The sequence below is a fragment of the Pleurodeles waltl genome, chromosome 4_2 (assembly GCF_031143425.1).
Source record: "Pleurodeles waltl isolate 20211129_DDA chromosome 4_2, aPleWal1.hap1.20221129, whole genome shotgun sequence".
NCBI classification, from domain to species: Eukaryota; Metazoa; Chordata; class Amphibia; order Caudata; family Salamandridae; genus Pleurodeles; species Pleurodeles waltl.
Genome location: NC_090443.1, coordinates 446258232 through 446273105, shown reverse-complemented (window position 1 = coordinate 446273105; position 14874 = coordinate 446258232). Strand labels below are relative to the sequence as shown.

Sequence of the window (14874 nt, the reverse complement as noted above, 5' to 3'; positions counted from 1 at the left end):
TGGGTGGAAAATCTGGAGGTACAGGGGCACACTGGACCCAGGATGGAGAGGTGTGGTGTGAATCGAGGGTTGACTATAACATTGATCAAGGGTGGGGGAATTGTGAGCTTGATGGACTGTGTATATACAGGCACCTGGACCAGGCCTATGAGATACAGGGATAAAACAGGGATAAATGTGACAAATGTGAGATGCAGGGATACATGAGGCTGCAGTGAAGTACATGGAGTCCAGACCCACTACGGAACGCCAGGAGGGTACAGGGACACAGCAGGCCCAGCACAGAAGTCCTGTGATGTGTAGGATCATCACCAGGTACAGCAAGGGACAGGGTTTCTTAATAGGGACAAACAACCTAAGCATGGGGCTGCTGTGAGGTACAGGAGTACCCCAGGCCTATCTCAGAAGGGCTGTGAGCTACAAGTCCATGGCAAAGGGACACAGAAGGTCCAGTACAGAAGGACCACCAACCACCCACAGAACGAGGGGGCTGTGAAGTACGGAGATGTACAAGTCAATTTTGAGAGGGCTATGAAATAAGGGAACGCCAAAGCCAACTCAGAAAAACTGTAAGCAACAGAAATACCTCTTGCCTCAGCCCTGGAGGGCCTAGAGTTACAGGCACACAGAGGCCCAACATCAGAGCTCCACGATAATAAACAGTTTGGTACTGTCTGGAACTAATTATGCTTTGACTTATGAAGCTTACTCTGTAGTTCTTACAGAATGCAGTCTACACGTTCCAGCAGCTCCTGGGTCCTCACCTGACGGCCTCTGCTGACATCATCAAACGCATGCAGACTTTGGGAAAGGTGAAAGGACGGGTGTTGAAGGTGAGGGCTAATTGTCTGTTTTACCTATTTAGCTTTATTGCATCCCATACCTCAGCTGGATCATATGGGTTGGCCAACCACACTCTGCTCTGCAATGTCCTGCACATTCCACTGGTGGCACTCTGGTGACTCGTGACTACTGCAGAACCCTGAAGGGGTTTGTAGTGTTGCCTTACTTCCATTCAACCAGTTGACCAATGTGCCAGATAACAGTAATTGTCCCAGGGCTGGATTGCCTTACAATGTCTACCTATTTGCTCACCTTACTATTCAGTCCCCTTGATCTACAGTTTGCCCCAAAACTTGAGCGTATCCCCCATTCATTTACAGACTTTGCACTGCACTCTTTCACCAATAATGTTGTTGAAGTGTCTTGTCACTTCTTTTCTGTGAGGATGAGAAGGACAGCGAGTGGGATTCTCGACCCATGTATGATAAAAGGTCTCCAGGGGGACAGGCACACATTAAATTGTCTTATTTTATTTGCTACTAATGGCAGATAAGACTCCCAGGTACTATGAAAGACTGTGAAGTCTTCATATATCCATTTGGTTTATCTTCAGAACTGCTTGTTCATTTAGAGTTTGTTGTCCAATATATGTATACGCCTGTGGTGGAAAAGTAATTGGCCATTGTTTCTAAGTCTTGATGGCAAACGCTCCCCAGACCGTGCTGGAAAGGGTAAGGCTTGCTTGCTCTGAAGTATATGGAAATTGTATTCAGAATTTTTCAGGGCTCCTTCCACACGTCGGTTTAGCCCCGCCCAGAGCCTGAAGGCAAGAATGAGAGAGGGGAGGCACAAAGAAAACACAGTTAAAATGGTGTAACCAGTCCCAAAAATGTGTTAATTTTCACCTATGGATCCATTACCACTAACCTCTTAGCTGAATAAAACCTTGCTAGATGGGTAATTATTAACATATGTAAACACTTGCTGTGCTTCTGTTACCTACTGAGATATCCTGAGGTCCCTGTTATTGTCTGCATGGAGCAAACCACTAATTAGAGACCATGACCCTACATAATCTGATATGAATATTCATTTTATGGCTGAATCTGAATTTCTCTGGAAAGTGATTTGTTGTTGGCACCCAGGAAAGTTGAAACCTTTTCTATATTTCATATTTGATAAAGAACATGTAAATCCGCTCTTACCTTATTTAGATTGTGAGGTAATTGTTATAAAGTACCACTGTAAACTGTGTGGCCTAAATAAACTAATTGTGTTTGTGTGTGAGCTACATCTGCACAACCCCACGTTTGTTATGTTAAATTAACAGAGGTTTGATTAACTATTTATAGCCATTAGTATGGTCTCACAGTGCTGTCGGATTCAAGTACCATAATGCTCCGTGTTTTTGTGTGTTACGGCCTTCCCTTTTCTGGATGTCTATGCAAAAATAATATTTATTATTTATTAAGAAGAATCATGATTTCGTAAAATTGCTTTACATATATATGGAAGCTTTTTTGGTATCACAAGAAATGTAGTTTTAGGAATACCTCCCAGATAGAGTACTGTGACTTATGTGTTACTATTAAGTAGATGTGCTAGTTAACAAAGAGAGGTTAACCCAACACTCATAATTCACATTTAAAGCACTTGAAACCACAGATTCATCCTAACAATTAACTCAGCCACATCAATCGGTCCTGCATTTTGCACACAACTGCAGTGGTCTTGGGTCTGGGTATGAGGTTTAGCTCATGATTTCAGTTCTTTCGCTAATGGTTCTTGTTAAGTAGGAGAACACCCTGTTTAACACTGCAACTCTGTGCAGGTGTTCCACAGCATAGTCTGCTCTTTTCATAGTAGTGTCACTAAGGGGCAGGGTGGGCTGGTACCCAAACTTTAATGTCCTGCTCTCCCACCCCACTTCTGCACCCTTCTCACCCCGTGACAGCCGCAGTCAGCAAAAACAGACACTGCCCTCTCAGCCTTATAACATCAGTGTTGTTCCTGTTTACATTTCACATTTTACTTACTCCTGCATTGTATAAGAGCATTTGTTTTTTTTCAGGATGGTGTGTTTCTGTAGTTTTTCATTCAACACACTACTCATTGATAGTGCATAGTGGGCAACTAATCGCTCCTATGTAGCTGTGTGAGTTCAGGTTGTGAGTGGGCCACGATTGAGAGCTGTGGGGTTCACACCAAATGCAGTGCCAATTTCTCACAGTGTCTGTCAGTGGATCAAAAAGGGTTTAAAAAATGCATGCTGATCCACTCTTTGGCCTCTCTGCAGCGAACAAAGAGCAAGGTTCGGAGGTGCCAGATGTAATTGTGACTATATGCAAAAGTGTGTGAAGGAGGTACACAGCTGTCAAAATATTGACAGGGTATAAGTTAGAGAAACTTAAGTGCCTACAGGTGAGAGGGTGTGTTATGTGTGGTGAGATTAGTGAAGTGAAGGAGATGCAAGGGTATACATGCAAGAAAAAGTGAAAAGAGGGTGCTGAAGAGGAAAGAGATGAGCTGTGAGATATGCAATGTTTATAAAAGATGTGAAGAGAAAAAGAGTGTGAATGTCTAACAAAGAATCAATATGCGTGATTGAATAACAGCATTTATAAAGCACCCACCTCCCCTAGAGGTCTCTTGGCACTGAAAGGCCCATAAGTGAGGAAATGCACATACTTTAAGTTATGCTGCTAAACCCAATGAAACCCTAAATATGTTTGACATAGAACTGTAATATTCAAGCCTTACCTCGAACCAGAGAAATAATAGTGCAGCAGGTGCAGTGGCAACAAGGACAAATGGTTTAAGAGGCCTACTGCCCCCCATTATAGCTGTGCCATACTACTACACTGGGGCTCATGTTTTTGCTTGCATTAGGGGCCTTAACACCCTTGCTATGTCACTGCCTCCAACGAGGCGCTGCCTCTGCTGTGCAGAAGGTTAAAGTTCTTAGTACCTTGTCTATGTCCATGATCATCAACACAAACTACATGCATATGTTAAATTCGACTGTTGAATTTGGCATAAGTATACAAATTCATGATACTGGGGCGGTCTTGGTGCCAGTGATGTTTCGAAAACTTAATCATTGTCTGCTACGAGGGCAGGCTGTAAGCATTAAAAGCTTCATGTACAAAGATTCCAAATAAGACATTGTAAATTGTGACTAATAGTGATTTGCAATTTGTGATTTCTTATTTGTGATGTATTAACATGGATTTGGTAACAGTGGTTGTAATTTGCACACTGATTTCTACAGATTGCACTGGTATTTTGCGAACCGACCTATGCCTTAAAAGGTCACTTCTCAAAATACTGAATCATAGTGGATCGGAATTCGCCCTACCTCATTTGTACACATGAAGTAGGTCGCAAATTGTGTGCCACTATGATTGGCCACAGTCACAGAAATTGTGTCCTTCTCGGGTGCAAATCCCCACGTTTGTGAGTCCTTTTAAACAAAGCAATCTTTTTTTTATGCAGCGAGTTTTCCTTAAATGAAAATAGAATTATTTAAAAAAACATTTAAACAAAGCCTTTTGTAGGATAGGCAGTGGTATTTCTCAAAAAGTTTTTGTCAACATTCACAAAGGGTAAGCGGTTCCCTTTTCATTTGTGAATGGCTTATCACCTCTTTTGAGTTGGTGGTAAACTATTGATGTTTTTCTATCTGATTTAGTTGCAAAACATTAACACTTATTATAAGGCAGTGGCTCCCAATCTATGCGCAGCGGTGCCCCTGTGCGTCGTCAAAACTAGCCAGCAGCGCCGCACACAGTTTGAGAACTACTGGGCTATTTTCACCTATTTTTGTAAATTGAAAATATGATACAGGCTAGAGCCACAAGATGGCAGAATACGCACAGCACTTTGAAAATGATTGCCACTGAACAGGGAGTGCAATAGGTTTTCACCGAATCTTGCAAACTTAGTGAACTCAATATTTGGAACACCGCTTTTAGGCGGATATCCAGATGGAAAAGAGATAGAGCAGGAAATGGCAGCTCAATCAAAGTGAACATTGTGCATTGCAAAATCATGCTACACGATGTAAGGTGTGTGTTTTGAGGGATGTTTTTGTTTTGATCCTCTGTGGAAAGTGTTTCCATGTTGTGCGTGATGACCACTGAGCTACGTTTTTTGTGAAATGGGACGCAGTGCAGAGCAGTGTGTTGGAGGATGAAGTGTAAGAGACAAAAGCTCTGAAAAGCTCTGCAGGTCCCTTTATGGTGTTTCTTGTGATTATTGTCTACTGAGCTAGTTCCTGCACTGGGTTGTCTAATCTGAAATTTTGTGTATAATGGTACACAGCACAAGTTTCACTTTTCCATTGCAATAGCCAGAGAAATCCTTTTTAATTGGTGATGGTTGACTTTAGCATCATATACACGTCACACAAATAGTATTGGCCATAATCTTAATGAACAATATTATGTAATGCAATAGTGGTGGCAGAACAGAAAAGAAAACAGTGGCAGTAAATGTCTTAGTGGCGGTAAATGGCTTAAAAATCTTCAAAGTGAAAGAAAAGACTGGCTTGTCCAATCAGTTATTTTTTCAGCATTTACTACAGAAACACAACAGAATATGTTTTGATACAACAGTAGAAACAGAGGATGGGGTGGCAGCTACTTAAAATGGTAAGGCCTCCTGCAAATTGCATACACTGCAGTACACCAAAAGCAACTTTTTTTACAAAATTCTATACGGCTTGCAGACCCCAGTGCTGAACAATATTGTGTCTGATTCAACCAATTAAAGTTTTATATTAAACAACTGTTATATTTTTATTTTGTTATATCTATAATTACAATACCTTCATCGGCTTCATGCCAATTATTTTCAGGGAGAAAAATGGAAGTACTCCCTAGGCCAGACTTACATCCCCCCCACCAGCCAAAAAAACGTAACATAATGGCCAACAGATCAAGGGAGCCGCGGGTCAAAAATGTTTGAGAATTAGTGCTATAAGGAATCGGTATTAGGAAGGAAAGCCTAAACGCGCCCTTTCCAAATACCAAGTCATTATTACTTCCTAACCCATTCTGCGATTCAGGAAACCATTCAGAATCGGTCATTGGATCTAGTACATTGCAAAAAGTGTTTTAGAGGTCTGGAACCCTCAGAATGACCAAATCGGAGGGTCTGCAAACGTTAAAAAATTGTACATGAGGCCCCAAAGTGAACAGAGATGTTGAGTGGGGTGCAACTGCTGGTACACAAAAAGTGAGGGAGTGTGATATTTTGCCGTACATTACTACAAACTGTATTTTAAAAGTGTATTATGTTGACCTTTAACTAGTACCCATTGCTGCAAACTTTTTTATGGACAGAAATTTGACTCCGACAGCAGCCGCGCCAGGAGGCGGTTCGCCCGGGACACCTTGGTTGATATCTTTCTTCCATTCCTGCTGAAGCGCCTGGAGCCCGAGTGCAAGCGGGTGAGTGTGGACTGTTTATGTGGAGTGAATCTAGATCTGTGGGTTAAGCGCCTTCTGCAGAGATCAGTGCATCTGGAACCCAGGCAGACACGCCCTTCCTTTTGTCGCTACAAAGTCGATAATAAATCAAACACCAATGAGTTTGTTCAATCAAAACTATATTTAATATTGCAGGAAAAAAAGACAAAACTCGGTCGTAGCGAGAGCTGTATAAATGATGGGGTGAAATGAGTCCCAAAACGGTGGGACAGCCCCACCTGGGGGTATGTGCGCATGTGACGGGGGCCTGAGGCTCTGGCAACGAGAAGCTATCAGCCTCTGCCTGAAAAATGCCCCCAAACACACAAACATAAAAGAGGGCCTCACTCCCTCAGTTCTGATAAAAGATTTCGCCGTGGGCATTTTTAGGGGTATCTGTCTGCCAACAGCAAGTTGGCAAACACGTAATTAAGTGCATTTTTAAATGGACAACTGCCTTATTAGCGGTGGGCAAAATGTTAACTATTTTCATAGTTACCAAATGGCCAAGTCTCTCATGCAGCACCGTTAGGCAGACTTGGTTAACAGTTAGACAACAGTGAAACCAATGTTGGAACTTATAGTTTTGCAATTAACACTGCATTAGTGTCTAAAAAATCCCAACACACACGCAGTGTTTTGATCTAAAGCCAGAGCTGGCTGAAGATGCCACTCATGACACGAGGCTGATAGCTAACTTGTCACCAGGGGCGTAGGAGCCAATAAATTTCTGGGGGGGACAGAGACAGCCTTGGGGACTTTCAATCAACCCTATACAAATCGCTTGTTGTTTACGAACTGCAGGCTCCGATAAATATACACAATCATATATATTGGAAGTGAAATAGGGAGAAAGGAAGGCATGTTTTCACAGTCTGAAAGTATCTTTTATTGTTATTTACATTCACAAAGTAATTAGCTCAAATGTGAAAATAACGTGTTGATTAACCTTGCATCTTCATGCACCAAGCAAATAAAGGTAGGAGGGTAAAAAGGAAGAACATACTCTTTGCACCCCATACCCATCATTCCCTTCGCCTCATGCCAATTGGAACCGCACTGGAGATATCAAAAGCGATTAGGTACAGCAGTTGTAAATTGTGCTCGGAAACCATAGTTCTAATACCACTTCTACTCCTGTTTGTGATCTTGGGATGCTCAGCTCCACATCAGCCATAACTAGAAGCATTTCAACTGAAGAAGCTCTTGGAGTTACAGGCTATATAAACATGGATTCTCTAATCTCTGTATAAATTGCAGTCACTAATTTATTTAGAAACGTCTGTTTGTGATGCACCAAGTCACTGCGTATAAAGAAAAGAAATTCACTGATTATAAAGAAAATACATCAGAAAATGACTAGGATAGGGTTATTACAGTCGAGTTCTGACATTACAATGCCTTCTGCCAGAGCTAGCAGCCAAGGTAAAAGGCAGATCGGGTCACAGAGCATAATTAATGCAGCTGTTTAAAGCAAAAAAAGGAATGTTGCTTTTCTTTCTTTCCTCTACTTTAATAGCTTGGAATGACAGAAGCTATGTACTAAGGTTTTAAGTGGTTTGTGGGAAAGTTGGTGGTGTGACAATGTATTATATGGGGTAAAATACCCCCTGCGTACATAAGGATATTGCAAGTCACCTTGAAGTTCATACCTTATAAACAAGCTTTGGCAAAGCCAATAGGTCTCGCCTATGTAAGTTCTTTTGCCTTTGCCAATGTGTTTTAGCCATGCTGTACACTAGTGAGACTACTACTCAGCATGACTCAAAGTTAATTGCATAAAGGTGAATGATGTGTCATTGACTGGTGTGGTGTAGTGTCATGGAGTAAGTAAAGTGTCCTAGAATGGAGCAGTAAACTAACTTTAAAGGAACAGGGGTCCCTTGAATAAAATGCAACACCACTCCCATAAACAATGATATTAAAGTAGTATGCAAATGGAGTGTTTCATGCATTTATTCAATCAAAATATAAAAGATAAAATGTAGTGGGAAAACATCAACAGGGGAAATCGAGAAGGACTGGTATTCGGGCATTACACAAGTTACCTGGATGACCCAATGTCACCAATTACAAGAAAAATGTAAAAAGTAACCTACATAGTACAGTGGTTTGGAGGAGGCAGGCCTGGTTTGTAGTGGGTACCTATGGTACTTACACCTTATACCAGGCCCAGTTATCCCTTAGTGAAATGTAGGGAGTGTCTAGAAGCCAGGCTCTCTAGGGGTAGCTGTAGCCATGGCTTAGCTAGGAGACCTGCAAAGCTCATGCAATACCACTGTAGTCACACAGTACTCACACACATGAAATAAAATACTCAGTGTTACAAAAATAAAGGTACTTTATTTTAGTGACACAAATGCCAAAAATACCATAGAGACTATACTCCCTTAAGAGGTAAGTAATACCCCAATTATATACACTAGTATGCAGCAATAGCAATAAGAACAGTTAGAAAACAGTGCAATTAATGAAAATCACAATGGTTAGAAATGGGCCTAGGAGACACACAAACCATATACTAAGAAAGTGGAATGCGAATGTCGGTTTCCCACCTAGGCAGGTGTGGAGTATAGAGGGGCGCTGGGAGTATTAGAAAACACCAAAGGTAAGTTACAGAACCCACCTCAGAGCCCAGGAAAGCAGGAGTAAATCACAATAACTTTCCTAGAACACACAAGAACACGAGAAAGAAGATAATGCAAGAACCAGAAGATACTTCAAGACACAAATGGTGGATTCCTGGACCTAAAGATCTGTGGAAAAATGGGACTAAGTCCAAGAAGAACAAAAGAGTCCAGGGAGGACAGGAGCCCCTGCTAACCCGAATCAAGGTGCAAAAGAAGAACCACTGGTGAAGAACAGTCAGTACTGCACCCAAGAAGATGAAAGCGGGTTCCTGGTTGGTGCAGATGATATCCCACACCGGATGGATGATTGCAGTCTGGTTTGCGTTGCTGGATTCCGCCAACAAGCCTTGGCACACGCAAAGCTCACGGTTAGCGGAAAATGGCACTGCCCGGGACCAGGAGGGAGCTGGTGGACTCTACCCAGGAGGTGGAGTCAGAGGGGGCTCTCAGCAACTCAGAGAGCCCACAGAAGACCAGCCCGCGCACACAGAAGTCCCCCAGCACGGGGCACAAGAGTTGCAAAAGGAGGCCCATGCAGCACCAAAACAAAGGATACCATGCCTCCAGAGAACCACTCAGGAAGCTATGCATCGCAGGAAGGAGTGCTGGGGGCCAGAGCTACATTGTGGACAAAGAATTTCATAGAAGGATGCCAACAAGCCTTGGCAACTGAAAAACACGTGGTGCACAGGGGTACTGTCTTGCGTGGGAAGGCAAGCTCTTACCTCCACCAAAGTTGGACAGTAGGACATCAGGACCATAGGGACCACATCAGTCCACCACCCGTGATGCAGGATCCATGCAACTCTTCAGGAGAGGGGACCCACGCAGATGGTCGTCGTTGCAGAGAGGTGCCTGCTGAAGCAGGGGAGTGACTCCTTCACTCCAAGGGAGATTCATTCATTCTTCTGGTGCAGGCTGAAGACATGCTGTCTTCTGAGGATGCACAACCGGGAAACAGTTGCATTTGCTGGCAAGAGCTGAAGATACAATGTTGTAGAAGTCGTCTTTGCTTCGTTGTTGCAGTTTGTGGAGTTCCTGGAGGGTCCAGATGCAGTTTCTTCGGTGAGAAGGTGAAGTAAAGGATGCAAAGGATTCCTGCTGGAGTCTTGCAATCTGAATCTGAAGAACCTCCCAAAGGAGAGACCCTAAATAGTCCTGAAAGGGAGATTGGTCAGCTAAACATGTAAGCACCTATCAGGGGACGGCTCTGACACCACCTGCTGGCACTGGCCACTCAGATGCTCCCAGAGTTCGCTGCCAACTTGGAATCCAAGATGTCAAAACCCAGGGACCCTCTGGAGGAGCCCTGAGCACCACACCTGGGGTGGTGATGGACAGGGGAGTGGTCACTCCTCTTTCCTTTGTCCAGTTTCGTGCCACAGCAGGGACTGGGGGTACCTGAACCGGTGTAGACTGGATTATGCAAGGAGGGCACCAAATGTGACCTTCAAAGCCTTTCCAGTGGCCTGGGGAAGGAAGCTACCCCTCCCAAGCCTGTAACACCTATTTCCAAAGGGAGAGAGTGTAACTCCCCTCTCCCAAAGGAAATCGTTTGTTCTGCCTTCCTGGGCTTCAGCTTCTGAAGCAACAGGAGGGCAGAAACCTGTCTGAGAGGTGGCAGCAGCTGGGGCTGCCTGGAAAACCTCAGAAGGCTGGAATGGTAATACTGGGGGTCCTCTACGGAGCCCCTAGAGTGCATGAAATCATACAACCAATGCTTGCAAAAGCCTTGGGATATGATTCCAACATGTTTGATACCAAACATACCTATGTTCGGAGGTACCATTATGTAGCTGGGAATAGGTAGTGACCTATTTCCAGTACACATGTAAAATGGCATCCCCACACTCATGAAGTCGGGGAAAATGGTCCTGGAGGTCGCGGGGGCACCTCTGCTAGGGCAGGGGTGCACTCAGGTACTCTGCACCCTGCCCTTAGGGCTGGAGGGACTACTATAGGGGTGACTTATAAGTGACCTGGTGCAGTGTAACTGGCAGTGAAAGGGTGCATACACCTTTTCACGCAGGCTGCAATGGCAGTCCTGCAGAAGCCTCTGCATGGGCTCCCTATGGATGGCAAAAGAAATGCTGCAGCCCATAGGGATCTCCTGGAACCCCAATGCCCTGGGTACCTAAGTACCATATACTAGGGACTTTTAAGGGGGCACCAGTATGCCAATTTTGGGTGAAATACTGGATTACCAGTATGCAACAACCATAATTTAAGGGAGAGAGCATAACTACTGGGGTCCTGATTAGCAGGATCCCAGTAGACACACTCAAACACACTGGCAAACAGGCCAAAGGTGGGGGTAACCAAGCTAGAAAGAGGCTACTTTCCTACAAGGTTAGCATCCACAATAATGATTTACAAGCTTTTATACACCGACTTTTACATGAATGACTCAAATAGTGAATCAAGAAGTCATTAGCTCATAGTACCTATGCTTATGCCAACTTATGTACAATATCACAAATTCAAGTCAAGGTACTTTGGCTGACGATATTTAAATCCCCTAGACAAGTATCAGTATCATCCTAAGCCTTCGTTAAGCTTGAGTTAAAAGGGTTACAGAGTGCTTGTAACCAAAACGGCGAAGATAAATCTGACCCACGTGTCATATGAGCGAGAAGGCAATCAATGGAGATCTGAATCTCTAATCAAATGCCAATGCCATAAAGTAGTAGTAGAGTGGAGTAGTGTCACAGTGTAATAGAGTGTCATAGAGTGAAGTGGCAGAGCGTCGTAGAGTGGAAAGGCATAAAAAAGAGTGAATTGGAGTAGAGTGAAGTAAAGTAACGTGAACTGGCACAGAGAAAGTTAGGTAGAGTGTTGTTGAGCATAGTACATTGTTGTATAGTGGAATGGCATAGAGGGTTGTGCAGTGGCGTTGAGTAGAGAATCGTAGATTGAAGTGGCATAGAGTGGTGTGGAGTGGCATAGAGTGGTGTAAAGTGGAATGGAGTGGCGTATAGGGAGTTGTGTAGGGAGTTAAGGACTGGAGAAAGTGTTGGAGTTTAATGGAATAGAGTGTCAGAGTCTAGTATCATGGAGTGTAATGTCAGTGAAGTTCATAGAGTGGAGTTGGGTGGTCTAGAGTGAAGTGGCATAGAGCACAGTGGTGCAAAGTAGATTGGTGTAGAGTGTAGTGGTATAGAGTGCATTGGTTTTGAGTAAATTGGTGTAGAGTGCATTGGCGAAGACTGCACTGGTTTAGCGTGCAGTGCAGTAGCGTAGAGTGGTGAAGAGTAGAGGGGAGCAGAGTGGAGTGGCACAGCATAGATCGCAGTGGTTGTGCAGGGGTGTAGTGTACAATGGTTAGAGTAGAACAGCATAGATTGCAGTGGCGTAGTGTAGAGTGCTGCAGAGTAGAGTGGTGTGGAGTGGAGTGGTACAACATAGATTGCAGTGGCATAGAGTAGCACAGAATGCAGAAAAGATAGAGAAAATATAATATACTTCAATATGCTGAAGTATGTAACGATAACAACAACATAAATAATAATGCTGGGCATAACGGCCCAAAATGAAATATGGCTTCTCCCTGTTAGCCATGCTGTAATCAAGCCCTTCATTACCCAGATAACAAAACATTAAACATAAATGTTAGAAAAATATACCCTTCTAATAGCTAAATTGTTGTGTGAAAAGGTAAAATCTGGGCTCAATCTCGACTTCACTTTTTCACCAACTGGTGTGATCTTAGGCAAATACAATCATTGTGTTTCACAGAGTCTCCTTTCTAGCCTGCAGGCATCAGGGTGATTGGGACTCTGTTTCCTCTTTAGATCTTCCTCATTGACTTGCAGCTCCACTTGAAGGCATCCTGCAGTGTTCCTCTTCAAGGCGGCAGGTGATGCAGACAGTAATCATCAAAAACTATTTTCTCCTCCTCGTGCCCTTTGTTCTTATGAGCACCCTTAATGCCCACAGCTGTGAACAGGACAAACAAAAGGGCGCAGGGGGCCTCCGGACCCACCTTCATTCTGTTGCCATCAGATTGGAGGATGGTCCGCAGAGGGCTATCATAAGTAGCGCATTTGTGCGCTAATGGCCCTCTGAATAATAGATGTAAAAGGGGAAATTATTGTGTCCCCTTGTCCCCCCCACCTTTGTCCCCTGTGTCCCCCACCCTCCAAAATCTGGGGGGGATACATCCCCTTTGTCCCCCACACTTCCTACGCCCATGCTTGTCACCATAGTCTGAAAATACAAGGACCAAAGAAAAGGACCAACATCAATGTTTGTCCAGTGTTCTTAGACGCCATCTACACTCCTTCACTCTTGTTGGCTTCTTTGCTTACAAATGGTTTTTAATTTCTCATAGTGATTTATTATGTTAAAACATACAGAGCATTGAGTTTGGACTACTATTTTAAAAATATGGAGATCCCACATCAATTGTGCGTCTTGCTCGCTTTGATTCACGATGCTTACTTTTATTCTGGCAAACTGAAAAGCACGCTCACAGCTCAGTTGTGTTTGTTTGAACATTTACCCTGAAGTCCCAGTGAAATTCTTCAGCTTGCTTGCAATGCTTAACACTTTATAGAATAAAATTGGGTGAATGATGCAGTTAGTTTACATAAGAGGCGTATCATTCAACAGTTTGAAGACCACTCCCTCGGGTTTCTGTCGACATTTTTCTTACTCGGCACCCTCCGCCAAGGGCACATGTGTCTAGGTCTGTGTCATCAGCCTGCCACTAGGTGGCAGTAGAACTACATTGGTAGATGGATGGACTTTGGGAAGATGGGAGCGGTTCTGCTGGGGGATTCAGAGTGGAAGGAGTGACCTGGAACATAGGTGGTTAATGCTGATCCAGGAGAATAGTATAAGGATAACCATTAAATATGTAAATAAGTCTCGTTTAGATTCGTGTGTGGAAATGTGCCTCTTGAGGCATTGTACCACCACTGGCCAACTGGCTTAGATGCCCTGCTGAATGGCGTTACTCCTAGAGAGGAAAGATTCCCTTGAGGCGCACAAATTAGAGAACCAGAAGGCAAAAGCACAGGCTGGAGGGCAAGCAAAAACTAGGCAGCTGGATGGGACTCCATAGGCAACGGGGCCCAGATTGCTCCAAGTGCTTAATTTGCAACAAAATAAGTGCCAGGGCCCTCGCCACTAAAGCTTGCACCACCCATTGCCCCTATCAGCACTGCCAATGACAGTACCAACACAGCTACTAACCATCACATGCCCACAAGTGTGACAATTCAGACTATTTCAGGGCCCCTAAGCTATAACACAGGCTTCAACAGCAATTTGTAATGCATATTCAAATCATAAACAGTGGTGGTTGTGCTCATCTCTAAACTCGACAAAGATCAACACCATGTGCAGACTGTCATAAGTGCTGGTGTTGACAATTAGGTGCTGGTGCTGAGCACTGGAAAGCACCGGCTCAAATTAAGGACTAATTGCTCCCAAACAACCTGCAAGAATGCCCACATATCAGCGTTTTGTGGTGGCACACTGACACAAAATCTGTGCCCTGGTCATTAACAGTGTGGAGACAACTAGAGAGAAAATAACCTTAGCCATTTGTCCCTGGTGCCTTGTAGCCTTTGGAGAAACCATTCATCACCAAGGTGGGTCCAAAATGCAAGGCAAAGGTGCTGCTATAAAAGCCAGTATTGAGGTGAAGCCCGGGCCTGAAGGTTCGGAGGTGTAGGCATGGCAAGTAGGGATTAAACACCGTTAATCGCAGCAGGAGCTTGGTTCTGACCTGCGCACTGAAGCTGCTTACCAAGGGCATGGTGAGGTGTACATTGGTCGCCACATTCACTCCTAAAATCTGGTCAAGTGCAGCAGTTCTGCTTTGCTGGGCTGCAGACTATAACGCTGGTTTAGTTTGCCTGCCAGTCTTCCCCATGCATTAAGGGAGCTAAATCACGCAACAATGTTTTTCAGCCAGCAGCGTCAAGCATGCTGGGACTTGTAGTTTCAAACTGTTAAACTTGTGGGACGGGTTATATGGCTTG

General features: G+C 44.0%; 1 protein-coding gene across 1 annotated transcript in view; it reads left to right on the top strand.

Annotated features, from left to right (window-relative positions):
* NIBAN3 (niban apoptosis regulator 3) overlaps positions 1 to 14874 on the top strand; it is a 95856-nt gene that overhangs the window by 65029 nt on the left and 15953 nt on the right. Inside the window, exons 11-12 of the mRNA XM_069231741.1 lie at positions 717 to 833; positions 6129 to 6236. Coding sequence (XP_069087842.1) covers positions 717 to 833; positions 6129 to 6236 — 225 coding nt within the window. The remainder of the gene's footprint in view (positions 1 to 716; positions 834 to 6128; positions 6237 to 14874) is intronic.